The sequence below is a fragment of the Tinamus guttatus genome, unplaced genomic scaffold (assembly GCF_059628265.1).
Source record: "Tinamus guttatus ecotype Peru unplaced genomic scaffold, ASM5962826v1 Tinamus_guttatus_pri_ptg000287l, whole genome shotgun sequence".
NCBI lineage: Eukaryota > Metazoa > Chordata > Aves > Tinamiformes > Tinamidae > Tinamus > Tinamus guttatus.
The window spans coordinates 3,401,491-3,421,961 of NW_028288821.1; the positions used below are offsets into that span (position 1 = coordinate 3,401,491).

Sequence of the window (20,471 nt, forward strand, 5' to 3'; positions counted from 1 at the left end):
GCTGTAACCAGATAGCACGAGCCATGCAGCTCCTGCTCCTCAGTGTTTGATCTTCAAAAGCCCAGGTGGAGCAGCTGGCTTTACACAGCCTGGGCAAAACAGACTTTGATGTCTCCAGAATCCCCTCCCTAAGAGCAGTCAGCGCTAGACTCCCTCTGCCAAAGCCCAGCCACAGGGTCCTGCAGAGCCTGTCCCTCGCCGTGCCAGGCAGGACCCGGGCAGGCCTGTGCTTTGTGGCCATCAGCCTCCCCCACCTCCCTCCCTCTGCCTGAAGTTTTATTTGTTTATTATTTTCCTCTCCTTCACGGGGCCGTCTTGCATTTTTTCCCACTTCACCCTCCTCCTCCATCCCAGCCCTGCGCTTTGCTTATTGGTCACAGCAGGGAGAGCCCTGTGATTTTCTATAAAACCAATAGCTCCATTCAGAGAAACCTCAGCAAATCACCAGGAGGAAGAAACATCCTCTTGCACACGAGCTCACGCACAGAAGCCAACACGGGATCCAAACTGCTGTGGCTCCCCCAGGGCCCACAGAACATGCTCAGCTGCCTGCTCAGACAGAAGGAGCCATAAGGGGGAAAGAAGCTGATACCAGGAGCATCAGAAGTTCAGAGCCACGAGGAAGGTAACTTATTTTACCGGAAAATCTTTGCTCTTCCATGCACTAATTCTCAAGCAAAATGATTGTGCTTCAATGTGAATTTTTGCATGTTCGTCTTCCTCTATGGGCTTCCAATCTGGGTGAGATGTTAAAGGGATCGTGGTGCCTGAGCAAGGTCTAACAGGTGGGTAGGGAGAGGGTGCATGAGCTGGAAAAGGAGTCCAGGATATTTCTAGATGAAAGCTTTAATCCTGTCTCTGCTCTGGGTTGTGTTCAGGTTGGGACAGAGGTGTGGAAGTGATATAAATATGAGCTTTCTTTTCTCCCCACTGGTGGCATTTTCCCTGAAGGAGATGTTGAACTTCAGGAAAGGTCCCTTTTGCGCTTGGTGAGGTTAGTCTTGCAGGAGAACACACGCTCTTGTGCTCCAAGTTGCTCCGGAGTGCAGCAGGTGCCCTGCTCCGGGCAGGCAACGTGCGGCAAGGAGTGGAGGGGTTGAGATGAGCAACCTCCTTGGGAGGAGCTGCCTTCTCCTCTACCTGTGCACATCACCCTTCAGGTGAAAGCAGGGTGCAGGGGAGGCCAGCAATGCTTGTCAGTCTAACCTCATGCCTGGGCATTATTCTCCTGATGTCCCTGTCATAACTCCAGGGATTCAGCTGGGTTTTGGACCCAGCACAGCCAAAGAATGATCATCATTTTTATGTGTTCAAGCGATTTACTGAGATAAGAGCCCAAGTCAGTGCAGGTGTCACTTCAGGCACACAGTCACTTCCTCAAATTATCAGCAACAGGAGCAAAGCAGAGCGGATTTTAGGTCAAGTGATGCTGTCGTTGGCTTTACATCTGCTGGGTGGTGAACAAGCCCCCAGACCTGCATTTTTCCTATCACTGACAGAGGGTGATCCTCTCCTTTTTGTCTAAGCACTCTGAGATATGTGAGAAGAGAGGCAATATGGAGAGGAAGAAGTAAATGAGCTAAAGGGCTGTTGAACAGGAGAAAACAATGCTCCTTTTTTTACTAAATCATTGGGTTTTAATGCAAGAGGGGGGAGAAGAGGATTTTTTTTTTTTTTTTTTTTTTTTTTAGAAATGGCTCTGCAACTGCATTGTCGAGAGGACAGGCCGGATATAGCGAGTCGTGTCCTGTGATCCTTACTCACATGAGCTGTTCTGCCAAATACCCAGGGGCTGAACAGCCACATTGAGCTCTGTAGTTCTGCATCCGTGAGAGCAGAGAGGAGCAGCCCAGCCAGCAAAAGGCACAGGACACGGCTTTCTGGAGATGCTCTGTAACCATTCTGTCAGCTTCTGGCTTCAGGAACCAGCATCTTTCTTAAAGGCCCCAGCCCAGCCTGATGACTGCATGGGTGCCCAAATGACAGGCTCTTCTGCTGTCCTCTGCTGCTCACTGGCCCTAGAGAACCACAGACAGACGCTGATTTCTATGTTAGGTCTGCACCTAACTTAGGGGGACATGCTGAGCCCAGAGGAGGTTCTAGGACCTTCATTCTTCATGGTGGAAGTAGGTGGAACTGCCTGCTAACGACTCCTCAGCTTTCATCAATATCTCTCCAAAGAGTTGGGGTTTTTGGGTTTGTTTTGTGGAAGGAGGCTCCTTACCCAGATTCCTTAGTAGCCAGCTGTTCTGCAGCCTCTCTTAGTCCCTCCCCATAGCATTTTATATTGGCTAACCCAGGTGATAAGCTGGTACCCCACCATCCATCCCTTCCTTAGGCACTTAGTTCTCCCCATGTGAGATGGACAGGAAGGGCTGAGGGTTTCCCCAGTCTTAAGATAACTTCGTGCTTAGGATTTACAGACCTATAGATTTTTGAGAGCTGAGTGAGGCATGAGTGCTTTTCCCAGCTCTCCTGGCGAGTCTTCTCTCTAAATGCTCTCCAAGTCATTGAAAATGGCTTTCTTTCCACCACAGGCAGGCAGGTAGCTTTGCAGTGTCTGTTCTGGCTCACACCAGTGGGGACTATCTGCTGGTTAAGCTTGCAAAGCTGTTTTGAGTCTGCACAGATGAAAGGCACAGTGAACACTCAAGATGACTCTGCACGACTATTTTAGCAGATAAAAGCAAGCTGGTTCTAAGCTGAAAAGTGATGGGATCTTTTACTTTCCTCTGTGAAGCCATAGCTAATGTGCCATTCTAACTTGAGGATTTCAAATAGAAACACTTTTAAGATGCCTTGCTATAATGGAGCTAAAAACTTAATTATCCATTTCATGAGATCTGTTTGAACTGTGATTGAAGGAACTTGAATGTTTTCTTGTCTCTTTGACATGCAAGTGGGAATAAGTTTTAAATTTCTTCCTAAAGCTTGTTTACAGCTTAAAGCATTAAGGAACTGACTGAAGGATGTAAAACAGTCAGAAAAAACTAAGCCCAATCAAAGATTTCTTGGCACAAGTAACAGGGTGAAACAGAAAAAAAAAGATATGCCTGGTTAGACTGGTTCACTGGGAAACAACCCAGCTTCACACGGATTATGCTGGAGTCTTCTGAACAACCAGAAATACACAGGCATTTCTACAGAGCCTGATTTGTGTCTCTTACACATGCAAGGATACAGATGCAGCTGTATCTAGAGGATCTGCACTTGTGCATGGCACTATGCTGCTGTCAACATGCAGTGCCATTAAGAGATTAAGACCTGGGATGTGCTTTGAGATCTGTAGGTCTATGAGCAGGCTAAATGCCCTTTTAAAGATCCTGTGTAGCAAAGTCATCCCATGCACAGACTGGCAGGATGCTGATAGCTTCCACTAGCTCTCTGGTCTCATAGCCAACCAGTGGCCATATCTGGATCATCCAAAGGCCTCTTCTGTAAATTTGCATCATACCAGAACAACACTACAGCCATCCTAAAGCCTCTCAAAAGCCACAGGTGTTTGTGGAGCAGCAATGTGTCCAGTTCTGTTTGGAAGCCCTTTCTGAGACTTGCAAAGCAGAATCTGCTCAGGGGATATTTACTCCAGCCTTGGTCAGCTCAGCAGTCAAAACTGCAAACAACAGGGAGATTTATATCCCTAGGAATTGAGCTGAATGGCATAGTGGTTTGGGGAAGGAAGTGGTTCAATTAACAACGATGAAGACGGAGAAGGAGAGGGGGTTCTCTTTGCACATAAATTGGAATAAGATGTCAGGTATTGATACAGCATTTCTGGAAAAGCCCTTGTGGTATTTTCCCAGTATGGTTCCCAGCAAGGATATGTTGAGTCTTTACTCATTGCACTAAAAGATGGCACGTGGATCTGTTGATCTAACCAGTTTCCACCCCTTATCCATTTCTTCAACTACAGATTAAATCAAGACCCAAGCAAAGACATACCATGAGCCTTGTAAGGAATCCTGCACCAGGACTCAGCTGGGCTTTGCCATTTCAGCCTTCAATGGCGAGAATCCCAGCTCCTGCAGCTCTAGCCGCTTCTCTGACTTTGTTCTTCTCAGGGGCATGCGGCCAGACCTCAAGGGCTTTCCAGGAAAGCACCATTCCCTTTGAGGTGCTTAGCCAAGGGCAAGCTTACGGTCTTGTCCACCCAAGCCTCTTCCAGGATGTCAAATTTTCAAACCACTCCGAGAGTCTCCCCAGGAGCACTGAGACTGAGGCACCTCTGCTGCCTGTGTGTGTGAAGCCTGCAGATATTAGACACATCTTCAAGTACATTAACACCATTGTGTCCTGCACCATCTTCATAGTGGGAATCATTGGGAATTCCACGCTCCTGAGGATCATTTACAAGAACAAGTGCATGAGGAACGGACCAAATGTCCTCATTGCTAGCTTGGCCCTTGGGGACCTTCTCTACATCCTCATCGCTCTGCCCATCAATGTGTATAAGGTAAGTTGCATGTAGCATGAATGTCACATCAGCCTTGCAATTGCAGGAATGAGAGCGGCTCCCACATGTCCAGTCCCTGGGCAAAATCCATCCTCTGCTCTTCACTGCAAGCTCCGTTTTTGCCAAGGAGAGGGGGAGGCTCATAAATTAATAATTTAAAACCCCAGGAAGAGAATCACTTGTGGTCCCATAACATTACAACCCGAAATTGATTTCAGCCGAGCAAATACTGTTCTTTCTGTGCACTGGAGAAACCTCTCCCAGCACTGCTCAGTAAGCTGGCCTCAAGCAAATATGTGTCTTATCCTGGCTAAGATTGAGGACTCATTCAGGAATAAAGGGCTGCAATTATAAAATAAGCGCTTTTTTAAGAGACACTGCTCCCCAAGCTGGAGAAAAAGTGCATGACAAATAGGCAGGTCGACCTGAGCTCTGCATGCCACACCAAGGCAGAAAGGGCTGGGCAATGTGGGCGTTAGACCTGAGGCACAAGTTAAGAGCAGAAGTTAGGCTGCAACATCTGTGTGCCTGGACCATTGCAGCTACTTCTTGCCTGCCAAATGAGAAAGTTTTTGGTGGACTGGAATCATTGGGGACTCAGGATTATAGGAATGGCTGGAAGGATGCCTTAGAGCTCAGTCGGCTTTGCTTGTGGGGAAGTCTTTAATCTTCAGCCTAGAAAGCAAAAATTGAATCCTAGAGCGTTCCTGGAGCAAACAGGCCAGGTAGCAGGGAGAAATTCAGAGCAGGAGGAAGATGTGAATATGCTGACTGTGAGAACCACCACCCATGGTTGTCATTCTGGTCACTCTGAATAGATACATTTTTAACAAAATTGCATCAAAAACTAGACGGATTTTAGATCCAAAAAATCTTTTGAGGGAAGTAATTCTGCCAGGTTCTCCAGGTGGCCAAGTCTGAAAGCCAGACAGTCCTCTCTGATACCAGTACATGGATCCACACACAGGATTTCAGTCACACGTGAGTCTCCTCCTATCATCAGCTGAGAAAACAGAGTAGCTTGTGGCCAACAACACTGGCCTCTCTTCCACACTCCTTCACTCTTCCTCCTCCTTCATGGATTAGAGCAAAGGCCTTGTATACAGGGCAGCTCATTCTTAACACAAGCTGTTGGTCTGGAAACATTCAGCCATTTCAGAGCTGCAAGTAGCACAACTTGCAGCTGACGCAAGAAAAGGCCAAGATATTTTGTCCATGCTCAGTCCTTGCATTAATGTTTCCTGCCTTTTGGTGGGAAAACTGGGCCAAAACCCCAGAGACAGGACTCTCTGTTCCAGCTATACATTGATATTTCCCAACTGATGTTTTTGATTTTCCTAGTCCACTTGAGCATCTCCCTCTGCCTTCTGAACCTCACCTTCCAGTCACCTATTGGGGAAGCTGATGCTTCTTTGAGAAGCCCAAACTATAAGCCATGTGATTCTAAGAGTAGTCCAGTTGCCTCATTTGTGCTGTGTCTTCTTATGAGACCAACTTGATTCTTTTCAACTGGTGGAGTCTCTGTTTACAGACATTTGGGGTCTGAACTTGTTTCTTTGTCCAGTAAGCAACTGGGAAGATTGGGTGCAATTTGGTTCTCTGAAGAAACAAGACAAGAAATCAAGTTAAGTTCATTGTCCACTGGATAAATCCTGATCCTCTTGAAATCCACTTAGAAACAAATGTTGCTTCTTTGGCTGCATCTGAGAACAAAAGACCCCTCCTTTTTGATAGTGACCTAAAGCGCAGGCTTTTAGGACACACATTCATCCAAAACCACACAGAGTTTGGATTCAGCACCTGGTGTCTCGACCATCCTTCCAAATTTATTTTACAAGTCCTCGGGAAAGTAAATGGTTCCCAGTTCTACATAAAGCACCAGAGAGCACACACCGCATAATCCCAGGGGAGGTAACCTCAAAGCTCTTTCAGTTGCTCTTTGTGGGCTTCTCTCACCCTGCGGGTAACCACCTCCTATTACGGGAAGCTGGACATGGTTTCCCAAAGCAGTCTGTTAACCCTGTGGTTCTTCCCCAGCTCTTGGCAAAAGACTGGCCCTTTGGCGTGCAGGTGTGCAAGCTGGTCCCGTTCATCCAGAAGGCATCAGTGGGCATCACAGTTCTCAGTCTTTGCGCCCTCAGCATTGACAGGTAATAAAAAAACTTCTATTGCTGCATTGCCTGCCTGGAACATACTTAACCATGGCATGTCCCTTCATTGTCACCAACGGACGGAGTGCAGGGCAGCCTGTTTTCACTCCAGGCTAAAATTCAAGAAGGGCACTGAATGCTGTCACACAAAGTTGATATCCACCAGGAACTGACTCTTCTTTGTGGAGACAGAGCTCAAATATTGCCAAAAAAACATTGAGGGAAAGAGCATGACATGTTGGAACATGCTGGGTTGATGGGATGGGTGGCACCTCTCCCAGTGGAGTAGGGCAGATACACACAGGACAAGGATGCCTGCTATCACACTCACCCTTTTAGTGGTCTTATAAGCCCATTTCTGATCCTTCTCATTCCACTGAAGGATTCCTGGGTCTGTTTCTGTTCAGAAATTAAGGAGGAAGAGGTAGGAGAAAGGGCCTTTGGAAATAACTCTTAATTTCCATCTTATCATCCTCTTCCTGTTGTTTGTCTTCCTTCTCTCTGTTCCCTCCCTCTTGTGTTTCCTCGTGTTTGGCAGGTACCGAGCAGTGGCTTCCTGGAGTCGGATCCAGGGGATCGGAATTCCCATGTGGAAGGCAGTTGAGGTGACACTCATCTGGGTAGTGGCCATTGTACTTGCAGTCCCTGAAGCTATAGCCTTTGACATGGTGGAGCTCAACTACTGGGATCGGGACCTGTGGGTGTGCATGCTCTCCGCCGAGCAGAAATCCAGCTTCATGATGGTGCGTACTCTGCCCAAATAGAGCTGCAGCACGAGAGAGCGAGACAGGCACATGGGGCATCCTCCCTCATGGTTTACAGAATTTGGTGCTTCTGCAGATGGCTTCTCCTAGCCATCAGGGTGAACGTGGGGAAAGCAGTATCAGACAAAACAAGGGAGGCCCGGCATTGTACTGACACAGGGCGGTCTTGCTGCCAATGTGGGATCAAAAAATGGGGAACTGGACCTTAAGCTGGCTTGTGTTCACTGTCCACTTCAGAAGGCTGTGCCCCATCTCAGTAAGCTTCAAAACCCACGTCACTGCCATGACAGATCAAGGGACAGCTCCAGAACCATCTGCTTGAGTAACAGTTAGCACAAGACCAGCTAAGGGACAGAATGGGAATTAAAAAGGCATACAAACTTCCTGCCTGTCTGCCAAAAGAAGCTCCTTTCAGTTGCCTCTTGCACAAGAGTGCAAGACTGGACTGGCTGCTGTGGGAGTGAGGTGTGCTGGAGCATGTGACCTGAAATTTTCTGAGACACCAGTTTTGGGAAAGAGAATCCAATATACACTCAAAACAGGGGTTGTTAACACTTTCTCACATCAGAAGTGTCAGAATGGTCTGATGTTGGTTAGCATCAGGCTCAGCTGCCAGGTCAGCTCATGCCTCAGCTACCCCCCCATGCACACACACCCTCCTCCTAGGTTTCTAACTCATGTCCCTCTCTGTTCTGCATGCAGTTCTATCGTGACGTGAAGGACTGGTGGCTTTTTGGCTTCTACTTCTGCCTCCCCTTGGTCTGCACCGGCATCTTCTACACCCTCATGTCTTGTGAGATGTTGAGCAAGAGAAATGGAATGAGAATTGCTCTGAATGACCACATGAAACGGGTAAGGAACAGAAAGGCAGAAACCCAGGTATTTCCTCAAACAGGACAGAGCTGTAGAAGGGGAGAACATACTCTAGTTCCTGTAAAGGACACACATGACCTCCACAGAGATCAACAGCTGTCAGCAAATCAATGCAGGTACATGGAATAAATGAGGTATAGGGGCCTTTAGTTTTACAAACTCCCATCCCAGAGATAGCTAGAACAACTAGCTTTAATACCACGAATCAACTTAATTTTCAGTTTCTTATGGTTGTTATCTCTAGCTTTGCTCTCACACTGTCAAAGTGGACCATACACACACAGGAATAGCTTACTGTTCCCTTTCCAGAAAGATCCTTTGAGGGTGATATGTGAACAGTGATCATGTTAATGCAGTGTGAAGGGTGAATGGGTGAGGTACCTCTGTCCTAGGGAACAATCCTACTGAAGTCAGACACCAACACTGTGTATGTATATGAAGCAGCCCTTCCTGCAACCCAGGTACCATGAGGATATAGAGACCAAGAAGACCTATAGGCAGTGCCTTGTCTCAGAAGAGGTACTGAGCCCTCATTAGGTGATCAAAATGACTTGAAGGGCTCCTGCTCAGAGGGGGAAGGTGCTGCTTTGCTCCATCTGCTTTCCTATGCTTGGTGACATCATCCCTTCTCCTCTGACCACCTTCTCCTCGCAGCGCCGGGAGGTGGCCAAGACAGTGTTCTGCCTAGTGGTGATCTTCGCACTCTGCTGGCTGCCGCTCCACCTCAGCCGCATCCTGAAAAAGACCATCTATGACCAGATGGACCCCAACAGATGTGAACTGCTCAGGTAGGGGCCCCATCATGGTGCACCCCTCATGTTGGCAACATGCCCCTGTGGGCACTGGCAGGGACATTGTTGGGTTCATGTCAGACTCATGGAGTTGCCTTCCAAAACCCTACCTGTTTCACTGGTTCCTTTCCTAAATGTCATTGCCCTTCTAATAGGCACAGAAAGAAGGTGTGGGACACTCCAAGAGGAAGGAATTTCCCATTTTTCAAGGTCTCTGTAGTGAGACAATCTCGCCACATGGTATATGCCTATCTTCCCCTCTCCTTCCTACTCCTCACACCAGAGTCCAGTTCTGGCTAGACACTGTTGCTGTGTGCGAGTCTGAGAACAACATGGTCACACCAAAGGAAAGCAGATCCTGTGATCTTGGGTTCCTCAGTAAATGACCCTCGCAAGAAAAAGCACTGTGCAATGGGCTAAAGTAAAGGAGGGCTGCTCTGTGCTTTCCTCCATGGTATCAGTCATTGGCTCTTTGTGGAAGCAAGTTCCTGGGGCAGGCAGTTTGGAAAACCTCTCTGTTCTCAGCTCGGTGAGCTTCCAGCATGTTCATCCCTTTCTTTTCCCTCCTGCCTCAGTTTCCTCCTCGTGATGGATTACTTTGGGATCAACATGGCCTCCCTCAATTCCTGTATCAATCCTGTGGCTCTCTACTTTGTCAGCCGGAAATTCAAGAACTGCTTCCAGGTAGGAGCGACCCCCCCAAAGTTCCTGGCTCTGACAACTACACACTTGGCTGGCAAAAGCCAGAGGGCTTGATCACCAGTGAGGAGGGTCTCTGTGAGAGGGGCAAGTCCAAAACGCCTGTCCAAATTGCAGAGTCTGCTGCCTGATACAAGCACAAATGTACTCAGAGATGCTGACGTGGGCTGATGCTCCTTGTTCCAGTCCCCTCCTAATTCAACACACATGGCCCTGTGATATAAATCTGGATCATCCCATCCTGATGGCTGGGGGCACCGTCCCGTAGAGAGATTACTTCCTACTGAAGTAGGGAGTGGGTCTCCTTTAAAATTCCAGCCAGTTACCCAGATAGAATTCAAAGGGGCAGCAGAGCCCTAAGAAAGGAAGAGACAGGATGGGATGGGAAGAGATGGGAATTGCTTCCCAGCTGCTGTGGTCAAAGGAGGAGTTGAGATCAGCTGAGCATTACCCATATTTTCTGTCCCACAAGAGCGAGAAAACACAACTGCAAAAAGCACCCAAAGTTTTCAAGATTTCCCGAGAGGTCTGGGATCTTTGTTTCCAATCCACACCAGCCCTAAGCTTACTCTGAAACATTCACTCCCATCAGATCAATAGGAGAGCTGGGCTCAGAACGTGCAACCTGCAGTTCCCAGCTTAATGCTGTGCAGGTTGACTTGCCAACGCTATGGCAATATTTCTCCCTCTATTACCCTGTAACCCAGCTTTGTAACTTCTCTCTCTACCTTCTTGTCTCTTCACAGTCTTGTCTGTGCTGCTGGTGCCAGAGACCAGCTCTGAGCATCACGCCAACGGATGAGAAGGGCTCTCTTGGGAAATGGAAAACCAATGGGCAGGAGCTTGGCCTGGACCGTAGCAGCTCCCGCTTGAGTAACAAGTACAGCTCTTCCTAAAGATGGGCTGCCCACAGGGCAGGGACGAGAAGGGACTGTGACAACATGGCAGGACATCTCCATTTCTCTTGCCCAGCCATTTCCTGGCTGGGCCTGAATCGTTCTTGCCTTCCTGTTATAACCCGCCTGGCAGGAGCTGCAGCAATTCACTGACCCCAGGACTAGCTCTGAATATGGCCTCCGAGCCCCACTTGTCCATCATCTGGTTCAAGTTGCCTCTGAGGGAGAGGGAAGAAGGGGATTTGAATCTGTGTAGGGTTTTTCATTTCCCTGTAGGAAAACCAAGCAACTTAACAGCCATTTGTCTATAAGGGGGAAACACTGAGTGGGAAGATATGTGTGCAAAAAGGGAAGAAAGGTTGAGATACGATCACTTGGAAATGGATGTGGGATGGGAAGGAGAGGGTGAGTAACATGAATGGCAATTTCTAGCTGAGAAAGCAAAATCAAAGTCAAAACTACAACTCTCATTATCTCCCTCTTTGTTCATGGGACAATTTTTCCCTGGGCAGAAAGCCAGCATAAGACCTAGGCAACAAATAGGTCTTACTGAAGCCAGTAGCCTGTATTCTCCAGCTATGATTTGGAGGGATAGGCAGCAACTCAATCTCATTGCATGACCAACCTGCCCTGAGGAACCTTCCTCTACCTGATCCTGGGAAATCTAACCTAGGCTCTCTTCCTGACAATGAAGTTCATCCCACCTGTGTATGGCACAGAAAAATGATTGCATGTGTGTATGACAGCAAGTCTTGGGGGACCAGAGATCCTTGGTAAAGCTAATGGCAACTTCCTCTAAACCATCTGCTCCAGCTTCCCCTTCCCCAAGCACAGCTTAGCTCCCTTCTAGCCAGGCACTGTAGGTGGCCCAAAGTGTTGCCCTTCCATGGAAGAGCTTGTAAATCCGGTAGAGGGAAGGCAGAGTTCTTAATCTGGATAAGGCTGGTACCAAGCCACCAGCCCTTACCTTTCAAGCCCCTTTCGTAACCAGAAGCAGCTACTTCTTTGCCTGACACAGGATGCAAGTGAGAAGATCAAGGAGTTGAGCCCTTCTCAAGAAGCACCCAGCCTTGCTCTGCAGTCTTGAACAGCGGGAAGTCCCACAGTCTTCTTCAGTCATTGCCTCCCAAGGGGACTGTCTGCAAGGCCACTGCTCTGAAAGGAAAAAAAGAGGTGACCCGGGTTTGGATCAGGGGGTCAGGATTTGGTCTTCCCCCTGCTAGCAAGGCAGGGTGGCAGTGAGGTTGAACTTCAGTATGTTTTGGCCATGGCCAAAAGCTTCTGAAAGCTTCAGGGCATTTGTAAAAAGGACAAAGATGTTTGTTCTCAAGGCCAAATAAGGTTGGAAAAGGTGATGGTGAAGGTCTGATTCCAGCCCAAATTGCTGCTGGAGCTAATGAAACACAGCAAAGAACTTTCACAAATTTACTCCTTAAAACAATTAATCCCTGAGTGGTTTTCCCAGCATGACTTTCTAAAAATCATTGAGCTTGCATCTCTTGCTGACAGGACAGGAAAACCAGCATGAGAAAATTTTAGTAACCAGGATTTTGATGCTTTTTTTTTCTGACTTTTTTGTTCTTTTACTTCTTTTCTCCTTCCTCTTTCCATCTTTCCTCTTGTCACCGAAAAACAAGGAGAAAGGAAAAATGGAGATGAGAAAAGGCCTGCAAATAAACCTAAATATTTTCAAACCTTTTTGTTTTTTTTTGGCTTAGCAAACACCAATTAAAAAAACGTAAAGACAGCATGTTCCCTACAGTCTTACATACCTACTAGAATAGATTTGCCCCTATCAATTTAACAGTGTCTAGCTGGCTGCATTTCTCGAAGGAAGTAAATGCAGAAAAATGACAAATCATGAAATTCCAGCACAGATGTTCTCTTAGCAGAAGGAATTTTTAAATTACTGTACTTTCTTGTTTTTTAAAGTGAATTCTCCATGCTTCCACATTTGTCCACATTCCCATGCAAATGGAGCCTGTGACCTTGAAATCAGTCACTTCAGGGGCACAGCAGTGAGTGAGACAGTGGATCCCAAACTGGCAAATTCAACTCCAGGCAGCCTAACTCCCTAGCAGCCTCCTGGTGGGACATGGCAGGTCTTCTCCTAGCCAGGACCAGCACTGCTTAGTTGCTCCAGTGTGATTTGTTCCAGGTGAGCATCTCTGCTATTGCTCCTCTGTCAGTACTTCCTAGGCCTCCTGCACTCCTCTGAGTGGGTCTAGACTGCTCAGGAGGTGCCAGAGCAGCTGCTCAGTGCTGCTGGCTAGAAGGGAGGGTGGTGAAAGCCAGATGGAATGCCATGACCTTTCCATCTGCTGCCACGTACATCACCAGAAGACTTCCAGTAGTTGGAAACTCTTGACTGGTTGCTTCAAACAAGGGCCTGCTTAACAGGCCACACAATGAAGATGTCCTTGGAGGTGTCAGTTCCTGTCAGGCAAACAGGTGACTAATGGAAACACAACCGTTCCAACAGGAGTTCTTTGAAAGTCTACCTCACCTGAAATGTCTGGTCATTAGGTCACAGGTTGAGCCAACAATTTTCTCTTTTGGGGTCCTCATTGCCCTGCATAAACCTGGGATATAGCCCAGGCTGTTGGGGAGTCCACACTGGCGGTCTCATAGGTGGGTAACAATCTGCAGGAGAGCAGGTTTCTTTAGAAATGGGATTCGGGAGGGATGTGGAGACCAGCCCATTGTGCCAAGATAGAAAGAGGAGGATACTTTTCTCTTGAGGAAAGAGTTCTCTTGACTGGGGACACAGGAGTCTGCTGGAATGAAACCTGTGCCTCCAGCAGGCAGGAGAGAGCATCAGGCTCTGCACATCCTTCCAGTAGGGAAGCCAAGAGCGACCAACCAGTGAAATGGCAAAAGCGAGAAAGAAGTTTATGAGTTTAAAGCTGCAAACTAGTTGCTCCTGTCCTCCTTGTTGCAAAATAAAGCCAGTCCCAACTGGTAAGAGTCAACGTTTATCACAAAGGTCAAAGCATACCCTAAAGCTCCTACAACTGTTTTGACATCCAAATGCCACTTTCCCAGAGTTAGGAGGTCTCCCTTAGACAAAAAAAGAACAAGACAAACAAGTTGCAGCCCAAACAGAAAGTAACGAACATCAGAAGAGGAGGAACACATTTGCAGTCTGGTTTTAGCTGCTCATGGAAGTGCAAATGCAAATAGAGCTCCTTGCAGCCAATTCCCTCTGCCCTCCACAGAGGAGAGTTGCACAGTTATGAGTTTATTCAAACTTTCCTTGCTCCTCCAGTAGAGAAGTCCAGAACAGAGGAAGTCTTGCAGCTCAGGGAACATGTCACTGGCACATGGCACACAGCATCCCCTGGGTGCTGCAGGAAGTGACCATTGCGTCAGTCACCAGCTGGTTTTGAAACCTCTGGAAAAAAAAAAGTGTTAATCTCCATTATGCCTCTGCTGAGCAGTCATGGGATTGAGTCTTGGTACAAGAGTCAAGTTCGAAATTATTCCCTTCTCTCTCTTCCCCCACACCAGGGAAATTACTTTCTTGCATTATCCTATGTGATCCCACAGATGGAGCTGTGTCTGCAGGCACGTGTTCATGCCTGCCATGCCACAGGGTGAAACTACTGCCAGGCAAAGCTCCTCTTTCCCTTCCTCCATGTGCTCCAGCTTGATCCCAAGACCTATGCAAAAGCCTATTTATCCCAGGGAGAGATTTCTGCCTCAAAAAACAGGCCAGACAGACAGGATTAGCCAAAAGAAAAGTCACTGCAGCCATGCAAGGCAGCACACAACTACAGATATGGGAAAGACAAACCTATTGCAGCAGAGATGCCAAAGAGCCATACTAAGAAACGCAGCCTCCAGCTGGTTTCTCAACCTTGTCTGATAATATAGACCCACTGCCATCCTCACAGAGACCAATCGTGTCAAATTGTATTTGAAAGAATGTTTTTATAGAGAAATCCTGATATTTTATGTTCTCTCTCTTATTTCTCCGTATGTTAATAAAACATGTTGGTGTTTGAAAGGAAAATCTCTGGGTGTTTCTCATCAAGCGGCAGGGGGTCTGCAAAGTCTACTAAATACTTAATTGAGTGTCAGTGGGTTCCTCTGGTAACTGCAGACCTCCACTGAGAAGACAGAGAGGTGTCTCGTGGAGCAGAGCAAACTGGAAAGGTTCACACTCCCACACCTGGCACAGAGCAGATGAACTCCTGCAATTTCAAGCCATATTACACTTTAATAAAAGGCTTCCACTCAGCCAGTTGCCAGCAAATCCAAGCAAGACTAGGGTTTCACTGCTGTACTCTTCAGACCTGCTCATCAAGGGCAGTCTGGGCTGATGTTTTTTAGAGGTTACAAAGGGCAGCAGCTTTTTTTTTTTTTTACTCACCTCACCCCTAAGTGAGCAGAGCATCATTTTATAGTGACATGTTTAAATATGAACACTGGCCATATCTGTTCAAGTCAATTGCATGGGAGCCATGGAAACAACAAAGATTTAAATCAGAGGACAGTGCTGCCTTTCTAAAAGCCTGACGTTACTGAAGTGAATTCTGTGCACCAGACTGCACCAACATGCACAGGTCTGAAAATGCTGGACAAGAAATGGCAGCAGCATTGGGGGAGGGCAAGACATAACACAGAACAGTGAAAGATGAGGAACTGCCATTTGGCTAACTCCTTCTGTACCTGCATTGAGCTAAACACAGTGACACCTCTGCAGGTTCACACTTCACACTTTATTATTAGAAAAAATACAAATTTACTTCAAAGTGGTCATAGAAAATAACAAGAAACTCTTGACATGGGGAATTCAACACACACTCACACACATGGGCTATGCACATTATCCACAGGGACTGTCATCTCCAGATGCTACTGCATCTCTTCCTCCCTCTGGGCCCTGTATTCCCTCATGCTCCTCTGCAAATAAGAGCAAAGGACAAATGTTAACAGTGTATGTCTGAGGATTTCAAACACAACAGCACCACCACCTTGGTCTGTGTTGCAGCTTCTCAGCCAAATGCCTGGAAAAGTGGAAGGAGTGAGGAGGCTTTGACAGAGCTCCAAATACTTGGTGCAAGAACATATGCAGCAGCTCCAGTTCCAGCTCCCAGGACCTCCTTTATGGATTCCACATCTGGGTGTTCTGCCCAAATGCACCTCTAGGGGCATCATTTAGAGACATGTAGTCCCTAGACCATCCATGGGGTATGACAGGGGCCGGCAGCTCAATTTTTCTCGTGGCTCAAGCAAATGCCCTTAGGGATGCTTTGGCACTGGTGCTGCTTCTCAACAAGAAGGGAAAGGCTCAGAAATGTTCTCATTTCAGGGAAGAGACCAGAAGCCTCATGAGAACTTCCTCCCACTACCTGCACGAGTTTCTGTTCCTTAGCTCTCTAGCAACAAGGGAATCTGGCAGAAACAGACATGGAGAAATTATAACCTCTGCTGAATCTCAAACAAAAAAATCTATCATTAGAGGACCCACAGGGCTTTGCAGATACTCATTTCTCCTCTCCCTCAACCTTAGGGGATGAAACAGTGATTTGAGACCTGGCAAACCGGAGTCAAGTCAGGGTCAGCTAGAGAACCTCTGAAAATACTGTCATGTTTTCATGTCTGAAGTGCCTAGAACGCCTCTCAGTGCCAATAACAGATCTCAGCATATCCCTCTCCTCTCTTGGACCAGAAGGTAGAAAAGGTCTCTGAGTTTTTAAGGTAACAGTCTCACCTCAAAGGTGTTGAGGACGTGCTGACAAACACCCATCAGATCGTTCAAGCCTTTTCGGAATGGCTCAACAGCTGGAAGGGACCCTTTGGGAAAGAAGATACATTGGTGAAATGGGAGGTGGCTGCAGAGGAGTTCGGCAACCTTCCCTGACACATAGTGGCAATGCAAAGGAGTTGGTCCCTCGACAGGGAGAGGCTTTCATACCAGCACCTAGGTACATGCCCACACACTTCTCCCCTCCCAGACTGCCAGCAACAGCTGGAGAACTGAGTACAACGTCATGGTCCACCCTCTGGTCCAGAGACAGCAGAAAAACTTGCTCATGAGCTGTGGGATTGTCATAGCAGCTACGTAAGTCAGTACATCTTGGCTTTACTTTCCAGACCCCAAACTTACTTAGGGGGAAACACAGCACCCATCACTTCTGACTGTAACTGGCAAATCTATTCCACCCCTGCACTATAGTTCAGTGATTGCTGCCAGTCAATCTGGCACCAAGGAAAGCCATGCATTCCCACATCCTCAGCTGCTAGGACACTGCTCATCCTTATAGTCGGCTAACAGAAAAACGGTAACAAAAAGGTTCAGTAGAGGAGGAAAATAGTGTTTTCCTTCCTTTTTTACAAGCCACGGTTGAGGCCTGACACGAGCAGGGGGAATCCTGCTCCCCAGCACAAAGGCAACACGTGCGCATACCCCTGGTTTGAATCCGGAAGTTAATCTTGCTTTCAGAGGGGTGAGTGATGCAGTAGCCACAGAACTCCACATCTGGGCTGCAGGAGAGAAAGAGAGCAGTGAAACGCATGTAAGATCAAAGCAAATCTCAGGAATTTGAGGCTCAGGCAATCCCAACAGCTAGCAAACCTGCTGGGTCTCAAGACGTTTCTGGGTCTTATAGGTGACTGGGTCTTATGGGAGGGGTACATGAAGGGAAACTAACTACCTGTGCAGTCTCGTTCATGTTTCTCATCTTTCTAAGCTGTGGCTGGAGCTTTGCAGGTGAAGGATATGGCTGGGCAAAAGTGGCTGAAGGGACAAGAGCACCACAAGGATTTATTCAGCGGGTTTGCAGGCTGCATGGCACCTGCCTTTGCACCCAGAGGTGGCTCCACTTGGGAGAACATCTATGCACTTAGCAGAGAGAACAGCCCCTTGCAAGGATTTTGCTGCCTTTCTCATCATGACAATGTATCAGGAATTCATATGACACTTGCCATTTAGCTGTCATTTGAGATGATCTTTTCAATTCTCTGCCCTAATTCTTCTGAGGCTTAAAAGGAACTCTTCACAAACCCTCAGTGCTGTCCATTTCAATAAAATTACATGACCGGTGTGACCTTATCTGCATATTTTGTTGAAGGCAGACAAGTATTTAATTCCCAACATTAGCTCTGGGTCTCCAAGTGAGTAAGAAAGATTATCAATTTGCTTAATACTAGTTAGTCCTGCCCTTGCTCCTGAGGTGCCACATCCCAGGAGGAGACAGAGAGACTCTCTGACCACATGCTCTTACATGGATTTGGTCCAAGACTGGGATTAGGCACTGGAAAGGCCTTTGACGCTGCATGCCTGATAAAGAACCTAACAGATGTGCATAGAGGCAGTTTCTGACCAAATACTTTGCTCTAGCAAAAATTAAGATTCAGTTTAGTAAGGAAAAATCCAAGGTAGAAGAGAGAGGGACACTTGACAATGCCAGGCCCCACTCCACTTACTTTTTCATGACCATGTATCGCAGAGAGTTGCCAAGTGTGTGATCCTCATCGTGCAACACAAATGTGACACAGTTTCCGTCTGTCCCATCTGCCTGGACCTGCCACAAATTGGGAAAGTGGAGATGCTGTAAGGTACTTGGAGGTAATAAAGGCCAAGCCTGGAGCGAAGAATAAATTACTGTGTCCAACTAAACGAGCTGCATCAGGATAAAGAAAAATGGGCCGAGAAAACAATATTCAATGCTGTTTCAGCAAACTGGGCTCTCAGGGCAGAGCCTGCTCTGGAGGCACTCCGTGTGTGAGCCCAGGTCATATGCTGCTAGCTACCTGCAGACAAGGAATCTGTCTTTGATGCAGGGAGTCATAAAACACAATTTAATGAAAGATAAATATTCATTATCAGGAAGCCATAGAAGTCTCTCAAGGAGTCAGCCGGGCGATGCCCTGAGAAGGGCAGTCCTCTCAGGGAAGAATCAGGAATGCACTGAAATTGCACGTAGCAGCCTGCACACTCTAAGAGCTCCCCCAGCACCACTGCACCAGACAGGAACAACTGCCTACGAGCCCTAAGAGGGCCAGGCCGTCCAAGGAGAGCCTACTTACCACAGCACTTCATTAGGAACATGACTGGGGGGTTGTTCAGAGTGGCAGAGACTGGTGCCAGGGCCAAGAGAAACCACAGCTCAGCTCATGCGAGGGAGAGCAAAAGAAGCCCGTGACTGACCTGCCTCCTCAAGCGCCCGCGAGCACCGCGCTGAGCGAGCGCTTCCTGAGCAGCTCGCTCGAGATCCTCTGCAAAGCCAGCAAGCCACTTAATTAATCACTGGGCTGTCAGAGGGCTGCTGAGCCCTGACCCTTCCCCAGGCTCAGCGCAGCCACCATGGAGCCTGTCGTGCCCCCGCGGCCCCCAACCACTTCCTCTCTCAGCAGCAGAGAGAGGTTTCAAGGTTAAGCCTGGAGCCAGGCCCAGACGAGCACTGAACTCTTCACATCCTGCCTGCAGCCAGTCCCGACTGCTCCAGGAGATTTATAAGCCCTCCCGCTTCCCGTCACGCAGCAACCCCCCACAGCAACCCCATTCCTCCTCCTGCCAGACCCACAGCACCAGGAAGGGTGGGCTCCCCACACTGAACCATCCCAAAAGGGTAGAGGTGACGCAGAAACTTTATAGTGACAATGGAGGCGTTGGACTGATATGGCCTGTCATCCCCCAGCATCTTGCACTCCACTCCTGCGATCAAGTGAGTCTCACTGACAGGGAGAATAAGGCAGTAGCCAAACCACTTCCCCTGGTGCACAAAGACAGCGCGTAAGTGACTTGCCAAAGGTCACTTGGGCATGGATGTGGCACCTTGCTGCTCTTCCAGTTTCTAGACGCAGTATCCTTCCTCCCTCTTTCTCACAGAACCTTACTCTGTCCTACCATGAGGCCCCCAAGAAAGTATTTATTAAGATCAATATTCCCACTAGTACTTGAGAACTTGTTTTCTTTCTCCAGTCTCAGGCAAGAACAGACCGAGTGCTCACCCAGTCCAGTTTGCTCCCTGCATCCAGTCACAGGATTAGGAGCGTGCCCAAGCATGCGCCAAAATCTCAAGCACCCCCACAAGACAGATGCATTTGAGCTCTCTGGGAGAGCAGCACACCTCTAATTCAGTCACAGGATGGGTGAGAAGCCTAAGCACAGAGCTGTCCCATATTCCATAGCTCACAGACAACCCCAGCACTGCTCAGGGCTGCTCCAGGGTCTCCACTGCCCCGCACCTCCGCGTCGAGCGGCAACAGGCATGACCTGCAGTGATGAATCCAGCACTCAGCCGTGCTGCAGGTGGACCCAGCCAGCTGTATTTGTATTATCCTTCCTTTGGGATAATAAAATAAAATAAATAATTATTAAAAAAAAAAAACGCTGTGGAGCAAGGGATCCACACAGCACTTCTAACTGCCCGCTGCAGCCAGGCACAAAAGAGGAAAGCACATTAACTCCATATTTTGCAGTGGGGAACCTGGGGAATTCCTCTATTAGGAAGGAATTCCTTGCCCAGATTCCTTTATGAAGGCCCTGGCCCAGCAGTCACGCTGTCTCGCACCGGACACGGCCGCTCTCTGACGCTTCAGGGGAAAAGAGCCACGTGCCCTGGGAGCAGCTCCGCGGCCCAGGCTCCCTCACACACCAGGAGGCAACAAGGTTCCTCCACCCCACGCGCGGCCTCCAGCGCCCTTAGCTCCAGCTCCAGCCGCCTCAAACCGACCCAATCCCGCTCCCACCGCCCGCCCGGGAGCCGCGCGACGAGGCCGCCCCGCTACCCACCACCTCCAGCGCAGCCCTCCGCTCGTCCTCCTCCGACATGGCGGCGCGGACTACAACTCCCAGGAGGCAGCGCGGCGCCGGCGACTACAACTCCCGGGGG

General features: G+C 48.3%; 2 protein-coding genes and 1 long non-coding RNA gene across 4 annotated transcripts; 1 reads left to right on the plus strand and 2 right to left on the minus strand.

The window, feature by feature from the left end:
* The first annotated feature begins 752 nt into the window (after positions 1-752).
* LOC104574255 (endothelin receptor type B) lies at positions 753-11,253 on the plus strand. Of its 2 annotated transcripts, XM_088527483.1 has the most exons (8): positions 753-785; positions 3,914-4,453; positions 6,491-6,603; positions 7,142-7,346; positions 8,070-8,219; positions 8,895-9,028; positions 9,607-9,715; positions 10,477-11,253. In XM_088527483.1, exons 2-8 carry the CDS (start codon positions 3,944-3,946, stop codon positions 10,624-10,626), a joined length of 1,371 nt encoding a protein of 456 aa, XP_088383609.1. In that variant the 5' UTR covers positions 753-785; positions 3,914-3,943; the 3' UTR covers positions 10,627-11,253. The 2 variants fall into 2 exon arrangements, with proteins under 2 accessions (XP_088383609.1, XP_010219807.2); XM_010221505.2 differs by lacking the exon at positions 753-785 and having other exon boundaries at positions 3,954-4,453.
* Positions 8,902-13,391, minus strand: LOC148594179 (uncharacterized). The gene is made up of 3 exons (XR_015913536.1): positions 12,937-13,391; positions 11,594-11,781; positions 8,902-8,975 (listed from the first exon to the last, which is right to left on the minus strand). It is a non-coding gene; the product is annotated as an uncharacterized LOC148594179 (long non-coding RNA).
* A 1,938-nt stretch (positions 13,392-15,329) lies between these two features.
* On the minus strand, positions 15,330-20,449 carry LOC104574260 (DNA-directed RNA polymerases I and III subunit RPAC2). The gene is made up of 5 exons (XM_088527484.1): positions 20,372-20,449; positions 18,061-18,158; positions 17,042-17,118; positions 16,346-16,428; positions 15,330-15,534 (listed from the first exon to the last, which is right to left on the minus strand). The coding sequence occupies exons 1-5, from the start codon at positions 20,408-20,410 to the stop codon at positions 15,487-15,489; spliced, it is 345 nt and encodes a 114-aa protein (XP_088383610.1). The 5' UTR covers positions 20,411-20,449; the 3' UTR covers positions 15,330-15,486.
* Between the last annotated feature and the right edge of the window lie 22 nt (positions 20,450-20,471).